Source organism: Myotis lucifugus, unplaced genomic scaffold (genome assembly GCF_000147115.1).
Source record: "Myotis lucifugus unplaced genomic scaffold, Myoluc2.0 scaffold_227, whole genome shotgun sequence".
In the NCBI taxonomy this organism is placed as follows: Eukaryota; Metazoa; Chordata; class Mammalia; order Chiroptera; family Vespertilionidae; genus Myotis; species Myotis lucifugus.
The window spans coordinates 1570022-1583823 of NW_005871275.1; the positions used below are offsets into that span (position 1 = coordinate 1570022).

The following is a 13802-nucleotide window of genomic DNA, read 5'->3' on the forward strand; positions in this document are numbered from 1 at the left end:
CAGGAGCAAAGGCATCAGAGGTCAAGCTTGCCCTACCAGACCTCAGCCCCACTTTCAGGTGGAAGACCCCTGAAGACATGCCCTGGGCCTGGGCCTGGGCCTGCATGGGAGGCAGGCTGAACCCTAGAAGACTCAGGAGGCCCCCTTATGGTCCCATCTGCAGGGGATGCCTGTGGACAATCAGAGAAGGGTCAGGGTTTGAGCTGCAGAGGTTGTGGGGCAATTTGGAGGGGGGCTTTGATGCTGGCTCTGCCCCCAGCTTGCCATGTGACTCCCCAACCCCCTTCCAGGCCCCAGCCCCTTTCCAGGCCCCATATTTTCCTTCTTTCTTTTCTGGCTGCCTTCAATTCCACAGACTTGCTGAGCCAAGCTCATCACAGCCCTGGGCAAAGGAGTGAAGGTAGGTAAGGCTCAGACTCTGGCCCTGGGCGCTCACACAGGCTATGAGAGGACAGTTCTGAGGCAGACTGTTAAGGGCCCCATGGACAGGAGGTGTTGAAAACATTTTTCTTAAAAAAACTTTTCAATTGATTTTTAGAGAGAGAGGAAGGGAGAGGGAGAGAGAGAGAGAGAGAGAGAAACATTGCTGTGAGAGTGAAACATTGATTGGCTGCCTCCTGCACACCTCCAATCCTGCAACCTGGGCATGTGGCCTGACCAGGGATTGAACCAGCAACCCTTAGGTGTATAGGTCAATGCCCAACCAACTGAGCTACTCTGGCCAGGGCAAAAACTTTTAAACTTATTCTACCAAGTTCCACAATAAGAAAGACATTTTACATCACACACACACACACACACACACACACTCATATGTATTTTACATATATGTGGGTATAATGTATATATGAAAGTACGTGTATAAAATGAATACAAAAGCTTTATGAAAAAAGAATTTTCACGAAACAATACTTACCCATACCTTTTGCAATATATTTGGACATTTTTCTTTCTATTCTGCTTTTTTTAAAAAACGATGATTACACCCACTAATTGGACTCCACAGCCCATTTAATGGGTTGGGGTGCACATTTTTAAAAGCCCTGCTCAGCTTAGTAAAGAGTGTGGTGTCTCTTACCTATGTTTGTGAGCTACAATGCAGCAGTGAAACCCTGTGCATGTGGATGGTGCCAACATAAGCTCAGTCCCCATCAGGGGACAACACAAAGCTCTTTGAGGTCAGGATTTGTTTCAGGAAAACACTCTGAAACCAGCTTAACTTATTCCTCAAAAGAAAAGGAAAAAATTGAATTTGAAATAAAAAACTTAATAACTATATAATGTATATTCTCAAAGATTAAAACAACAACTAATTCATTGTTTGAAGGCAATGACTGAAACTCCAGTGTGGTGGGAATAGCCCTAAGCCAGGGACTGACCTGGGTCCTCTCCCAGCTTGTCACTTATTAGCTCTGTCCATTGTGTGCAGGTCACTGTGGCTGTTTTCTCATATATCAAATGGAAGAAATAACACCAACTTAGTTTATCTCAGAGATAATCATGGTAAAGCTCTTCGGGAAAATCTGAAGTGCTGTACAAGTGAGTACATTGAATTCTTCTCAGAATGTCTGTGCTGTTAGTATTTTTATTTACTTAAGGTCCCATGGCCAGGCAGGACATTTTCTAAGTATAATTATGTGAAAGCATAATGATTATTCTCTCCCAGAATATCTGCGTGGTTAGAACTTCTACTACTTTTCAATTACATACACAGTGTGTCTGATCGTTTTCCACCTGAAATTAAGCTGCTATTCAAATCTCATCAGTTTTATATAAGTGAGAGCACCAGTGGAGGAAAATCTGTTATGATAATGTCCCAACCCATTTGCTTAAATAGATGCAGAGAGAAAAGCAATCAAGTGAAGAGCAGCAAAAGAAAAGAGATGAGTTTCATTAACAGGGAAGAGCTAGAATGCAACCACTCCACCATAGCACTCCCCCCAATATTCCTCCTTTCAATTATAATTTTCCAGAGAAGACATTACACTTAAATAGCCCTGAAAGTCTTGGGCTTGGAGAGGTACAGGCTGACTTCATGTGTGGGGAACTCCACACGTTAAGTTCAATGTCTTCCTCACTAAATGGGAGACACTGACAAAGTATTGCAAACTTTGGAGATGCCATTGAAAACTTTCTGGTCAGTTTCCTTACTTTACAGTCACAACTCATATGGTACAATAATAATTTCAATGAAATCTTCTAACCTTTAGAAAAGGCTTGGCTGGAGCCAATTTCTCCTCCCACCACTGAGACTGAGGAAGAAAACCAGCCACCTCACTGTGCTGCCAACACTTGCCCTCACTGCCCACGTAGCTGGGTGTGCAGGGGCCTCAGGTCTTTCACACTAAGATGAAGAGAACACTTCATGGATCATTGTGAGATTTAACTAGCATGATGTAAATAAAACCATTTGTTTAAATGAGAAGAAACTATAAATGTTTATTAATAAAAGAATTTATTAAAGGAAATTTTAATTTATCAGACAATTCAGTAATAAAGTAGTTAAATATAATTACTAGGTTGACTAAATTGAGTTAATGAATTATCAGAGGTTTTGCGGGTTTATACCAGCAGTGATGATAAAGTGGTGATCCTGACTTTCCTGTACACTCCATATTAGAGGAACATTCACATAAGTGCTCGCGTGGGAGCTGTGCCTATTACACAGCAGGCAACCACTAGCGTCTAATAGTGTGTTCATCATCCCTACACTGTAGATAAAGCTATGCAGCCCTGATTCTTTTTCTTAGAACCCTATCAGACTACAAATCTATACCTTTTCAAAAGATGTGTCTATGGTGCTCCTCTATGGCTACTATTATTAATTTAAGATCTTTTAGTATTAGTGCTATTGAAAAGAATCGGTCTTATAATTTTTCCAATGAACTTATATAATAGAGCACTTTATAGGTCCTATCCAGTGGTTGGCAAACTGTGGCTCACGAGCCACAGTTTGCCGACCACTGTCCTATGCTAATGTCCTATGAAATACAACTAGTGCATTTCACAATCCTTCTTCAAGAACACAGCCTTTGAAATAGACCATTTCCTGGTGTCTAACCAGACTGTGCAGGAGTTTTGAGATATTGGGACTTGTAACTTTATGCTAATGTTTCTGGACTATGCAGAACAGTAGGGATGATAAATACGAGACACAATGGCCATTACTCTTCCTCCCAAACTAATAACAGACAGCTATCATTAGTCATGGCACTCTTTGTACTTAGCCTGGAATTTATCCTCAATGTCAATTTCAACAGAGTATTTATTCGACACAGTCTGTTAATCCCTTTCTATATTCACTGAACAAATATTACTGAATTCTTACTATATGCAGGCACTGTACCAGGGAGGCACATTGCAGATTAAAGGCATTTAAACAGGCATGGACCTTGCCCTCATGGGGCTGAGGTTACCAATTGATTTGACACCCAAAGTAATGATTTCAGGCCAGATCTGCTTTGTTGTATAGTTTAAATGGAAATAATTCTAAATAGCTAAGTTTCTCCCCTACTATCAAAGGGACTGAAGAAGATGGGTTCTGTACGACCTTACCTACTGGCTCCATAAACCCACGAGGTCTGTTGAACAGTATAGGAATTAAAGATGAAAAGAGTTGAACGTTATTTTTTGGAGAGATTGAAAGAGAGATGGTTGTTCTTTACTTATTTAAGTATTTGATTTGCAGGTCATATTATGATAAACCTATAGGAAGTCATTTATGAGAATTTTAGTATTAATGAATTTTACCCCACTCCCCTAGAAAGACAGGGATAAAGTGTTTTGTGTGTGTGTGTTTTTTTTCCTTTACAAGTGCCAGAAAACACATAACCTGCTGTGTGGAACTAGAGAAAGAGACAGATGTCTGCATATATACCCTTTCCCACCGCTGTCAAACCTGTGTCTGCTTTCTCCCTGAGCTGCAAAAGTACATCTCTGAAAGTCTCTCCTTAATTCTGCACCTTCTCCGCCCTACCTGGCTTCCCGCCTGTCGTTGCCCTTCCCACCTGTAGCAGAGGCTCACTTCCCTTGGCAAAGATCCCTGCCTACTTCCTCATATTTGTAAGTGGGATGATTGCATTCCTAGGTCTCAGGTTTGATTCCTGGTCAAGAACACATAATTCGGTTGCAGGTTCACATCAATGTTTCTCTCTCTCTAAATCTTTTTCTATTCTCCCCTCCCTTCCATTCTCGCTCTAAAGATCAATAGAAAAAATAACCTTGGGTGAGGATTTTTTAAAAAAAGATATTACTTCCAATATCACACAATTGTTCTACTGTCTCCTAAGACTAATCCTGAATCTGCTAATTACATATCATGCTCCAGTAAACCATTGTCTAATTGCCTTATTTCAAAAATTCAAAAAGATTCCCACCAAAATGTAATTCTATGTACTGCCTCCAATGCAAGGATCCAGTTCTTTCACTCATCCCATAATACATGATGTGTATGTAGGCTACTGAAATGCATGGTTGGTTGTTTTGCTATGCTTTTTAATTTGCTTTTGTGCCTAAGGTGCCTACTAATTTTGCTTTATATTCTCTAGGGCCTCATTTTTTTAAAAAAGTCCCTGCTAAGGAAGAACAAATTAACAGGCCCTCTTCCTTATTCTTCTTCAGGGATCCATTTATACCATCAATTTTTATTTCTTTAAGGATTTTGCACTTCTTCCCTCTGAATATTACTATTTTTATTCTCTAAGGAAAATTAGTACCATCCTATATAATAAAAGGCTAATATGCAAATAGACCAAACGGCGGAACAGCTGGAATCAAACAACCAAACAACCGGTCGCTATGACGTGCGCTGACCACCAGGGGGCGTGTGTGGAACATGGTGGAGTTTGGCCATGGTCGGATGGTGAAGCAGGTGAGTGGGGGCACCAGACCAAGGCAGGGCGCCAGTGGCTGTCATCAGGGCGAGCCTCTGGTGGTTACTGAAAATTCTTTGCTCCCATTCCCTGTGGTCCTGCCCGGCATTTGCACCTGCAGCCGGCGCTGGAGCCACCGCTTGCACCCGCTGCCGGTGCCCGACACTGGTCCCAATCACTCGGCGCCATCAGCAGGTGTGAGTGGCAGCTGCTGGCCCTGATTGCCCCTGAGGGCTTCTCCACCTCCCCCTGCTCCTGAGGGGCGATCGGGCAGTAGCTGCCGCTCGCACCCGCTGGGGGTGCCAGCCCCAAAAGCTCCACGCCGTCAGCATGTGGAAGTGGCAGTGGTGGGAGTGGGTCTGCTGGCAGACAGGGGACTGGGCCGTGGCGGGAGGGACCAAGCAGGGGCACGGAGGATGGGCCAAGACCCGCCCCTGTGCCTACCGCAGCCGTGTGGCCCACAGTTCCTTTCAAGGTGCACGAATTTTGCACTAGGCCCCTAGTAAAAATTATAACTGAAAAATGACTCATTTTTACCTTTTGCCCTTATTTGCCCTATATAATGGCACATGCCAACTCTTATATCATTATACTTGCTTAAGGAACATGAACTCATACAACTTCACCAACTGGAACCAATTTTGTAGCATTCAAGAGACAATTAGGAACATTACATTTATAAATTTAGTAGAAAGAACAACATTTTACAATTTTAACATGTAAGAGCATGCAGTTGTGTTAAGGGACAAAAAAATTTGTATTCTATTTTGGGCTTCTCAGTAATTAAGAGATAGAACTAAAATTTTGTCATTTATTCATCCAACTATGAGTCAGTCAGGATACTGTTTTGTGAACAAAATAGGAATCTCTCCCTTCAGGGAGCATACAATTGATCGACCAATCCATGAAAATTCTAATTGAAATAAACACTCAGGAAATGCATTAAAAATGCATTCTAGCTCAGCTGGTGTTGCTCAGTGGTTGAGCATTAACCCATGAACCAGGAGGTCACCGGTTCGATTCCCGATCAGGGCACATGCCAGGGTTGCAGCCTCAATCCCCAATATGGGGCGTGCAAGAGGCAGCAATCAATGATTCTCTCTCATCCTTGATGTTTCTATCTCTCTCTCCCTCTCCCTTCCTCTCTGAAATCAACAAAAAAAATATTTTTTAAAAAAATGCATTCTAAAAATGTCTACCTCTTCCCCGGGCCTTTTCTTTCCCACGCCCTAGGAAAGCTCCCTTTCCAATGGGACAGGGTAGGTTTATGACTTCAGAGAAGTTATAAAAAACAAAATGTAGAAAATGGAAGTCTTACCATTAATAAATATATAGATTGTAGATTCTGTTAGCTTGTTCTTTGAAGCAGGAGATAGATACTTGCAGCTGTAGAAGCCGGTGTCGTTTGCCTCGGCTGTGGTCAAGGTCAAAGTGCTGCAGAACTGCTTGCCGCCCTTTCCACAGGCATATTTAGTTATGTTCAGCCTTTTACTTTCCTTACTCACTGTTTCAGGCAAAGACCACGAGTGGTCTGCTTTCCCCCTGCAATCACAGATAAGAAAATAAAACACAATTAGGGCTGGGGCCAGCTCCGGGGCACCCATCTCATTAGGCAGCACTATTCTGAGGTCCTTTCTTACGTGTAGTCATCTCTCCCTTTACAGAAAAGCGAGGCACAAGGAAAAGCTTTGCAACAACTCAGATGAAAGACGCAAAAATGTTTCGGGCATCCCTTCCCCTGTTTGCCTTTGAGTGAGTGAGTCTCTTCAGGAGGTGAATTACCTCCATGTGAAGCAGGACACATGTGGTTTGCACTTTGCAAATCACAAGAGACCACTGAAGTCTCTACTTTTCTACTCTGAGAGGGGACCCTTCTACTTCGCCTTAGGAAGGGCAGCCAGAGTATCCCCAAACTGGCAGTCACTTACCTGCATTTGATAGATAGCTTCTTGCCTGCTTGTATGACATGCTGGGTGCCATTTAAATTCAGTTCAGGACTTCTTAATTTTGAGTCTGAACTAGATCCTGGAAAATAAATTTTTGAAATGTATTATTTGTAAATTGCCCTCTCATCTTTTTTTTTAAGTCATATCTTTCCATAAAGGTGACTTTTCATCTTTAACTTAATTTTCATATGCAGAAAGGTGCACCTAATACAAAGTTCTCTTAATTCACTACTTTCTTCTAGTCCAAGTCAGACTTGTGAATATTATATATCCTTTTATACAAAATAATTTAAATAATATCCAAAAGCCCATTAATTTAGAACATGAATAGGTTTGTACATGGTTCAAAATGCAATTACATTAAGACCACAAGAGTGTGAACAAAAAGGGGGCCACATACTAAACCTGAGAGGAGGCCTGTGTGGCAGCCTTACATACTTAGACACCTAAAGTAATCACAGAGGATGGTCTGCACATCAAAGTTCCTAACCAAAAATGGGTCGTGGTGGGTCAAGTCCTAGGCCTGTAGCCTCCTTGACAAAGGTCAATCTTAACCTTCAGTGAACCTGTCCATTGTTGTTGTTGTTGCATCTAAGGTAACATTCCTTTGAAACATCAGAGTAGCCTCCTTTTCTAGACCCCTCAGGGCACAACCGCTGGCACCAGAGCAGAAGACCACGGAACCCCTCATTATCTTGTTCCCCAAATACCATCTCTATATGCAGTTAATGTTAGAACTATCCCGAACATACCAATGTAACAGGAGTATGTATCTCCATTTGCCTTTTTATCCAACCCCAGAGATTTCCCTGCTTCGCTTTCTCCCACCCCTTAATCTTCCACTAGTGGATTTCCTGTAGCCCCTTATGTCTCCTCCTTTGATTGTAATGTATAAAATAAGCTGCAAAACTGCCATTCTCTGGAGCATTTTTCAATCGGTTGAGATTTTGCTTCCTGGCAGTTGTCAGTTTTGCTCAAATAAACTTGTAAAAATTCTTTATAGGTTTGGATGTTTCTTATGTCGACAGTAGTAACTTATTAAAAACTCTCAGGATGAAATGTTATCCAAAACATAGTTCTAATACCAGTGTGGGTCAACTGTATATATGGCCTATCTTCTTTTCTGAATACAAAGCATACAAATTTTCCTGGGTTCTAAACAGAGCTCAGCCATTAGTTAAGCCATAATATTTTGGGCAAGTCATTTTCTTTCTGAACTATTTTCCTCATTTGGAAAACTAATTCTGAAACCAAGATCAGTTTTAGATGCCATTTGGTTTGTCTTATGTAATCTCTAAGTTCTCTCTATCATTGAACAGAAAAATAAGGAACTGTTCACTCCTACGTGACATTTGACAAGCACATCTCATGAGGATTGTAGAAAGACAATAAAATAAACTGCAAACATGCCTTATAATCTCTACATCTCTACACCACCCAGTGATAATATCCATCCTATTGACTGGCTGCGTGAGCCTGGACAAGTCACTCCTCTCCCCACACGCAGTTCTCTTGTCTGGAAAATGAGAGCCTGGACTGGATAACCTTGGCTCTGACTTTCCATTACCAACAGTCCCTGTCTCAGGGCTACTTGAGCCACATGTACAGTGGGGCCTTGACTTACGAGTTTAATTCGTTCCGTGACGGAGCTCGTAACTCAAATTACTCGTATGTCAAATCAATTTTCACCATTACAATGACACGTGATGCTGGGCTGATGTTGTGGCGTTCACTGTGACGTTCGCTGCCAACTAGTGGTGGGGTATCTGAAGCTGGCTCGTAACCCGAATTTTAGCTCTCAACTCAAAGCAAAAAATCGGCCGAGAGAAGGCTCATATCTTGAAAAACTCATTAGTCGGGACACTCGTAAGTCAAGGCCCCACTGTACTACAGAGGTTGATTCTCTCCTGAAGCTCTCATTGACTGGTCAGATGGAGCTCAGTAAGTTAACTGCTTTTTTCAGATCAATGAATATATCCTCAGGTGAAGATTAAAAAAAAAAAAGGAAAGTTCAAAAGAAATATGAAGAAGGGGAAAACAATGCCACAATCAGCAGTCTTCTAGAGGAGCAGTTACAGAGGGGCAAGGTTCTTGCATGCATCGCTCCAAGACCAGGCCAATGTGGCTGAGCAGATGGCTATGTGCTGGAGCGCAAGGAGCTGGAGTTTTATCTGAGGACAATCAGGGCTCAGAAAGGCAAATAAATTGTCCTTCCTCTGATCTTAGCTTATATAATAAAGGTATTTGTTGCTCTAAAAAAAGAAAAAGAAAGATCTCTCCACCTCCTTCTCTTCTGCTCCCCACTGCCCCTCCTCACGTTCCTTCTCTTCCTGCTGAGGCAGCGCAAGGTCTAGTAAAAGCCCTGGATTAGCAGGGATAAGGATTGAGGGAGGGAGGAAAGATACTCTGGGAGGGAGGAAAGATATTCTGGGAGGGAGGAAAGTTGGGTAGAGCCAATCTTAGGGAATATTTTTTACTTTAAAAAGTAGATTTATACAATGGATTTCAAGGTGGAAGATTGAGCTGGACTGTCCCCCAGGTTTTAATGTTAGATCCCAGGTCAGAGATGAGATCTACATGTCAAATTCCACAGTTAAGTCTAGCAGTGCTCTCTAGTGTTTCTCTTGGGTCCTAATATCTAAAAAAATTAAAACTAGACTCAGTTAAAGGTCTGCAGAGCTGCATTTGAAATTTAATTTCTCCATTTACTCACCATATGGCTTTTGTCATTACTGAATTGGTTGCTCCTGTATTCTCCAGTGTAAAACTGGGGAACCCACGACCTTTCTCACAGGTGTTGTGTGTGGGCATGTATTTGCAAAGATATTAAAGGAACATTTTATGCTTTTCTGGTGTTGCTGATGATATAAATTAATATTTTTAAAGTAACTTTTACATATAATAGGTCCTGGTATGAAATTACTACTAGAAAAAAATGGTTCAATATTAACTAAATTAAATTAAAGTCACTGACTTATATGGATATAATTGGTCTACCACATACCCCCACAGAGCAAGTCAACCCATTCAGGCACCTCAGGAAAGCCTTCTGTACTTCACTCATATTTATGGGGTTCCTGAGGCGATATCTAGCTCACAATTAGTGATGCATGAGCATGCTAGGCTTTTCTAAAGCCACAGCCAGTGTTTGCAAATACCTATCCTGAGAAATGTCTAGGCCAGAATAATTTCTGCCCTTCTTTATGGCATGCAACGCTGGGGATTTGGTTGAGCAATTGTTCGTGTGCTGGAAAAGACCCAGCACCACTTCCTGTGGAAAATTCTGGCATTGCTTGCAGGTAAGCTGTGTGGCTTGTGTGGAGCTGAGGAGTTTTCTCATCGACGAGAGGCCACGGGGAAAAGGCTCCCTTTTCTGGTAGGTACAGGCCATTCCCACTGCCTGCAGCTTTGGTTTCCAAATCGAATGAATCTTTCTTTATCACCAGCAATCCTGACCCTAATCAGAGAGAACCTTTGACCTCAAAGGCCCACCCACATGCCAGCAGAGAGAAGATCCCATGAAGAATATGCCACCTGCACACTCCTCTCTTCACTCCCGTTCCATCCTCCAACCGAAAGAAGACAATACAGCTGAGTGATTAAATAAGACATTGAGACAAAGATAGGATTATCGGAAAGAGTACAAGGAAAAGGCTAAGAAAAATATTTTGCTATATAACTAATCCCCACTGACATCAATTAACTTTGCACTTGGAATGAGGAAGCCAGATAAAAGAAGTTCATTAAAACAAAGGAAAGAAGTATAAGGAAACTGTATTTCCAAGGAACTGGGCCTGAGTACATCGTCATTCCTCAGTTAATAGGAAACTAGTTTTGTAAAGATCAATGGAGGTGCCAAGACACAGTTTAACAAGAAAACTAATGCTAGTAAAGTAAAAGAAAAGTGAAATATTTATTCTTCAAATGCTTTGAAATGACATTAGGCCTTAAAATATTTATTCAAGGCAGTTTAACATCCCCATACCTGTTTGAGTAAAGAAGATTTAACTAACATGTTTTGGATTACCTACTGCATGTCAGATATGTTTTCTGTCTCAGTAGTGATATATATAAAGATATAAATATGTCCACATATGGCTCCATCTTCACACCATGCATAACTTAGTTTGATCTTCTCAGTAAGTAGCTTGGAATCACACCGCTCGTGCAGAAACAAGTCCACATGATACCTCATTTCCGAGGGTGGAGTGCTACAATTTAACAATGACTGCCCCATTGTGAAGCTCAGATGGGGATCAAAACAGAATGCCATGGTAACCTAGAAGTCTGGTTTACAAGAATTATTGCCCTCTCAGTGAACTAGGTGGTCTGTGAACTATTGTTTTCTTCCAAGTCAACTACAATATAATTATGAGATGCAAAGAAGTCTCCTTATATCAGGAAAGTTATTAAATAAACAAAAATCACAATGCAGAACATAGAAATAAGCTTGATCACATACTTCTTTATTAGAAAAAACTAGTAAGCAGTGTGGGCTAATAGTATTAAAAAACAATATGTGTCCTTGGACTTAGGTGAACACTGACATTGTATTATCCTTGTCTAAATATTCTTTTCATTGTTTGTCTGTTCTGTATTATCTGGTAGGTAAGAAAGAGAATAGAATTTCATGACCCTTTAACAAAAACCCCTTCTCTCTCCACTGCCAAGCGTTGGGTAGAAGCCCCCAACACAGACTGTCCTGTAATGCCACTCTCCAGTCTTCACTTTCGTCTCATGACAGCGAATGCAACACTTTCTTGCACTTCAGTGGGAAGAAAGTAAAATTCCAAGGAAACTATGATTTTATTTTGCAACCAAATCCAAAGTCCAAATGATTGAGGCTCTTTTTTCAAAGCTACCATGCTGGGTCCTAAAAGAGTGAACTCCCACTATAGGTCATGAGGAACCACACACAGCTCATCATTTTAAGGCTGAGAGAAGACTCATATGTAACGTCTGACTGTAAGTACATGAAGAAAACTGCCATTTGCCCAGACAGCATGGCTCAGTGGTTGAGCGTCAACCTATGAACTAGAAGGTCATGGTTCAATTCCTGGTCAGGGCACATGCTGGGGTTGTGGGTTTGATCCCCAGTGTGGGGTGTGCAGGAGGCAGCCAATCAGTGATTCTCATGATTGATGTTTCTATCTCTCTCTCCCTCTTTTTTCCTCTCTGAAATAAATAAAAATATACTGAAGAAAAAAACACACAACTGCCATCTTATTGATCTAAGTGGAAAGTGCTTTTACTAGTTGAACACTACCTCTAAACAAGTACCTTAGCTCCACTTCCTTCCAGATGCCTCTACTCTGTTGAAAAGGGACTTATTCAAATGCAAATCATGAAATGTCTATGCTTCTATTTTTTACTTAGTCAGTCTCCTCAACTCTGCTACTAACTAGCTCTGCTGTGACCATGGACAGGTCACATTTTTCATCTGCCAACAGAGGGGGCTGGATTTAGATTTTTACAATCCCTTCCAGGTTAAAATTCTGTGATTCTGAAGTCACAGTAATTGATACCAAATGTACAGTTTGAAATTGCATTCTAAAGATACTGATGACTAATAATAAGACAGATAACCCAATTTCAAATGGGCAAAGGATCTGAATAGACATTTTCCCAATGAAGATATATAAATGGCCAATAAGCACATGCAAAGATACTAGATGTCAATAGTCATCAGGAAAATGCAAATCAAAACCACAGTGAGATACCACTTCACACCCACTAGGACAGCTTAAATAAAACAGACAGACAATAACAGTGTTGGTGAGGATATGGAGAAATTGGAGCTCTCATGTATTGCTGGTAAGCTTGTAAGTAGTGCAATCACTTTGGAAAACGGTATGGCAGTTCCTCAAATGGTTAAACATAATTTAAACATACAACCCAGGAACTCCACTCCTAGGTATCTAACCAAGAGAACTAAAAACATATCCTATATAATAAAAGCCCAGTGACTGAACAGTGGAATGACCAGAATGACTAGTTGACCAGTCGCTATGATGCACACTGACCACCAGGGGGCAGACGCTCAATGCACTGTACTTCCACAGCTGACCGGGATGAGCAGCGCTCCCATTGCAGGTCGATCCCCGCTGGCCACGCCCCCACCATTACACAAATCCCATGCACCGGGACTCTAGTGTCCATATAAAAAACGTATCCATAGCAGCATTACTCATAATAGCCAAAAAGTGGAAATCTAAATGTAATATAGCCATACAGTGGAATATTATTTGGTAGTAAAAGGGAATGAAGTATTGATACATGTTACAACAGGGATGATCCTGAAAACTTTATTCGAGGGCACCTGGAGAAAAGCCCACATGAGGACACAGTGAGAAGGCAGCCATCCAGCCATCCACAAGCCGAAGAGAGAGGCCTCAGAAGAAATCAAACTTTCTGACACATTTGAATCCAGTTTCTGGTACGGTGAGAAAATAAATCTTTCTTGTTTGAAAAACAAAGACAAAAACATTATGCTAAGTGAAAGAACACAGTCACAAAAGGCTACCGATTATATAATTTCTTTTATATGAAATGTCCAGAGCAGGCAAATCCACAGAGACAGAGAGCAGATTGGTGGTCTGGAAAGAGGGGAGTGGAGAGTGACTAATAGTGGGCATGGGGTTTCTTTGTAGGCTGATGAAAATGTTCTAAAATCAGGTAGTAGAGAAGGTTGCATAAGTCTGTGAATATATTAAAACTACCAAATTATACAATTTAAAACAGTGAGTTTTGCCCTAATCGGTTTGGCTCAGTGGATAGAGGACTGTGGACTCAAGGGTCCCAGGTTCGATTCCAGTCAAGGACATGTACCTTGGTTGCGGGCACATCCCCAGTAGGGGGTGTGCAGGAGGCAGCTGATTGATGTTTCTCTCTCATCGATGTTTCTAACTCTCTATCCCTCTCCCTTCCTCTCTGTAAAAAATCAATAAATTTAAAAATAAATAAATAAAAAATAAAACAGTGAGTT

General features: G+C 41.4%; 1 protein-coding gene across 2 annotated transcripts in view; it reads right to left on the reverse strand.

Moving 5' to 3' along the window:
• The window catches only part of FLT1 (fms related tyrosine kinase 1), a 198723-nt gene that overhangs the window by 159386 nt on the left and 25535 nt on the right, over window positions 1-13802 (reverse strand). For both annotated transcript variants that reach the window (XM_023762009.1, XM_023762010.1), the window contains exons 2-3: window positions 6800-6896; window positions 6190-6413 (exon numbers count right to left, since the gene is read on the reverse strand). In XM_023762009.1, the coding sequence (XP_023617777.1) occupies window positions 6190-6413; window positions 6800-6896 (321 nt within the window). The remainder of the gene's footprint in view (window positions 1-6189; window positions 6414-6799; window positions 6897-13802) is intronic.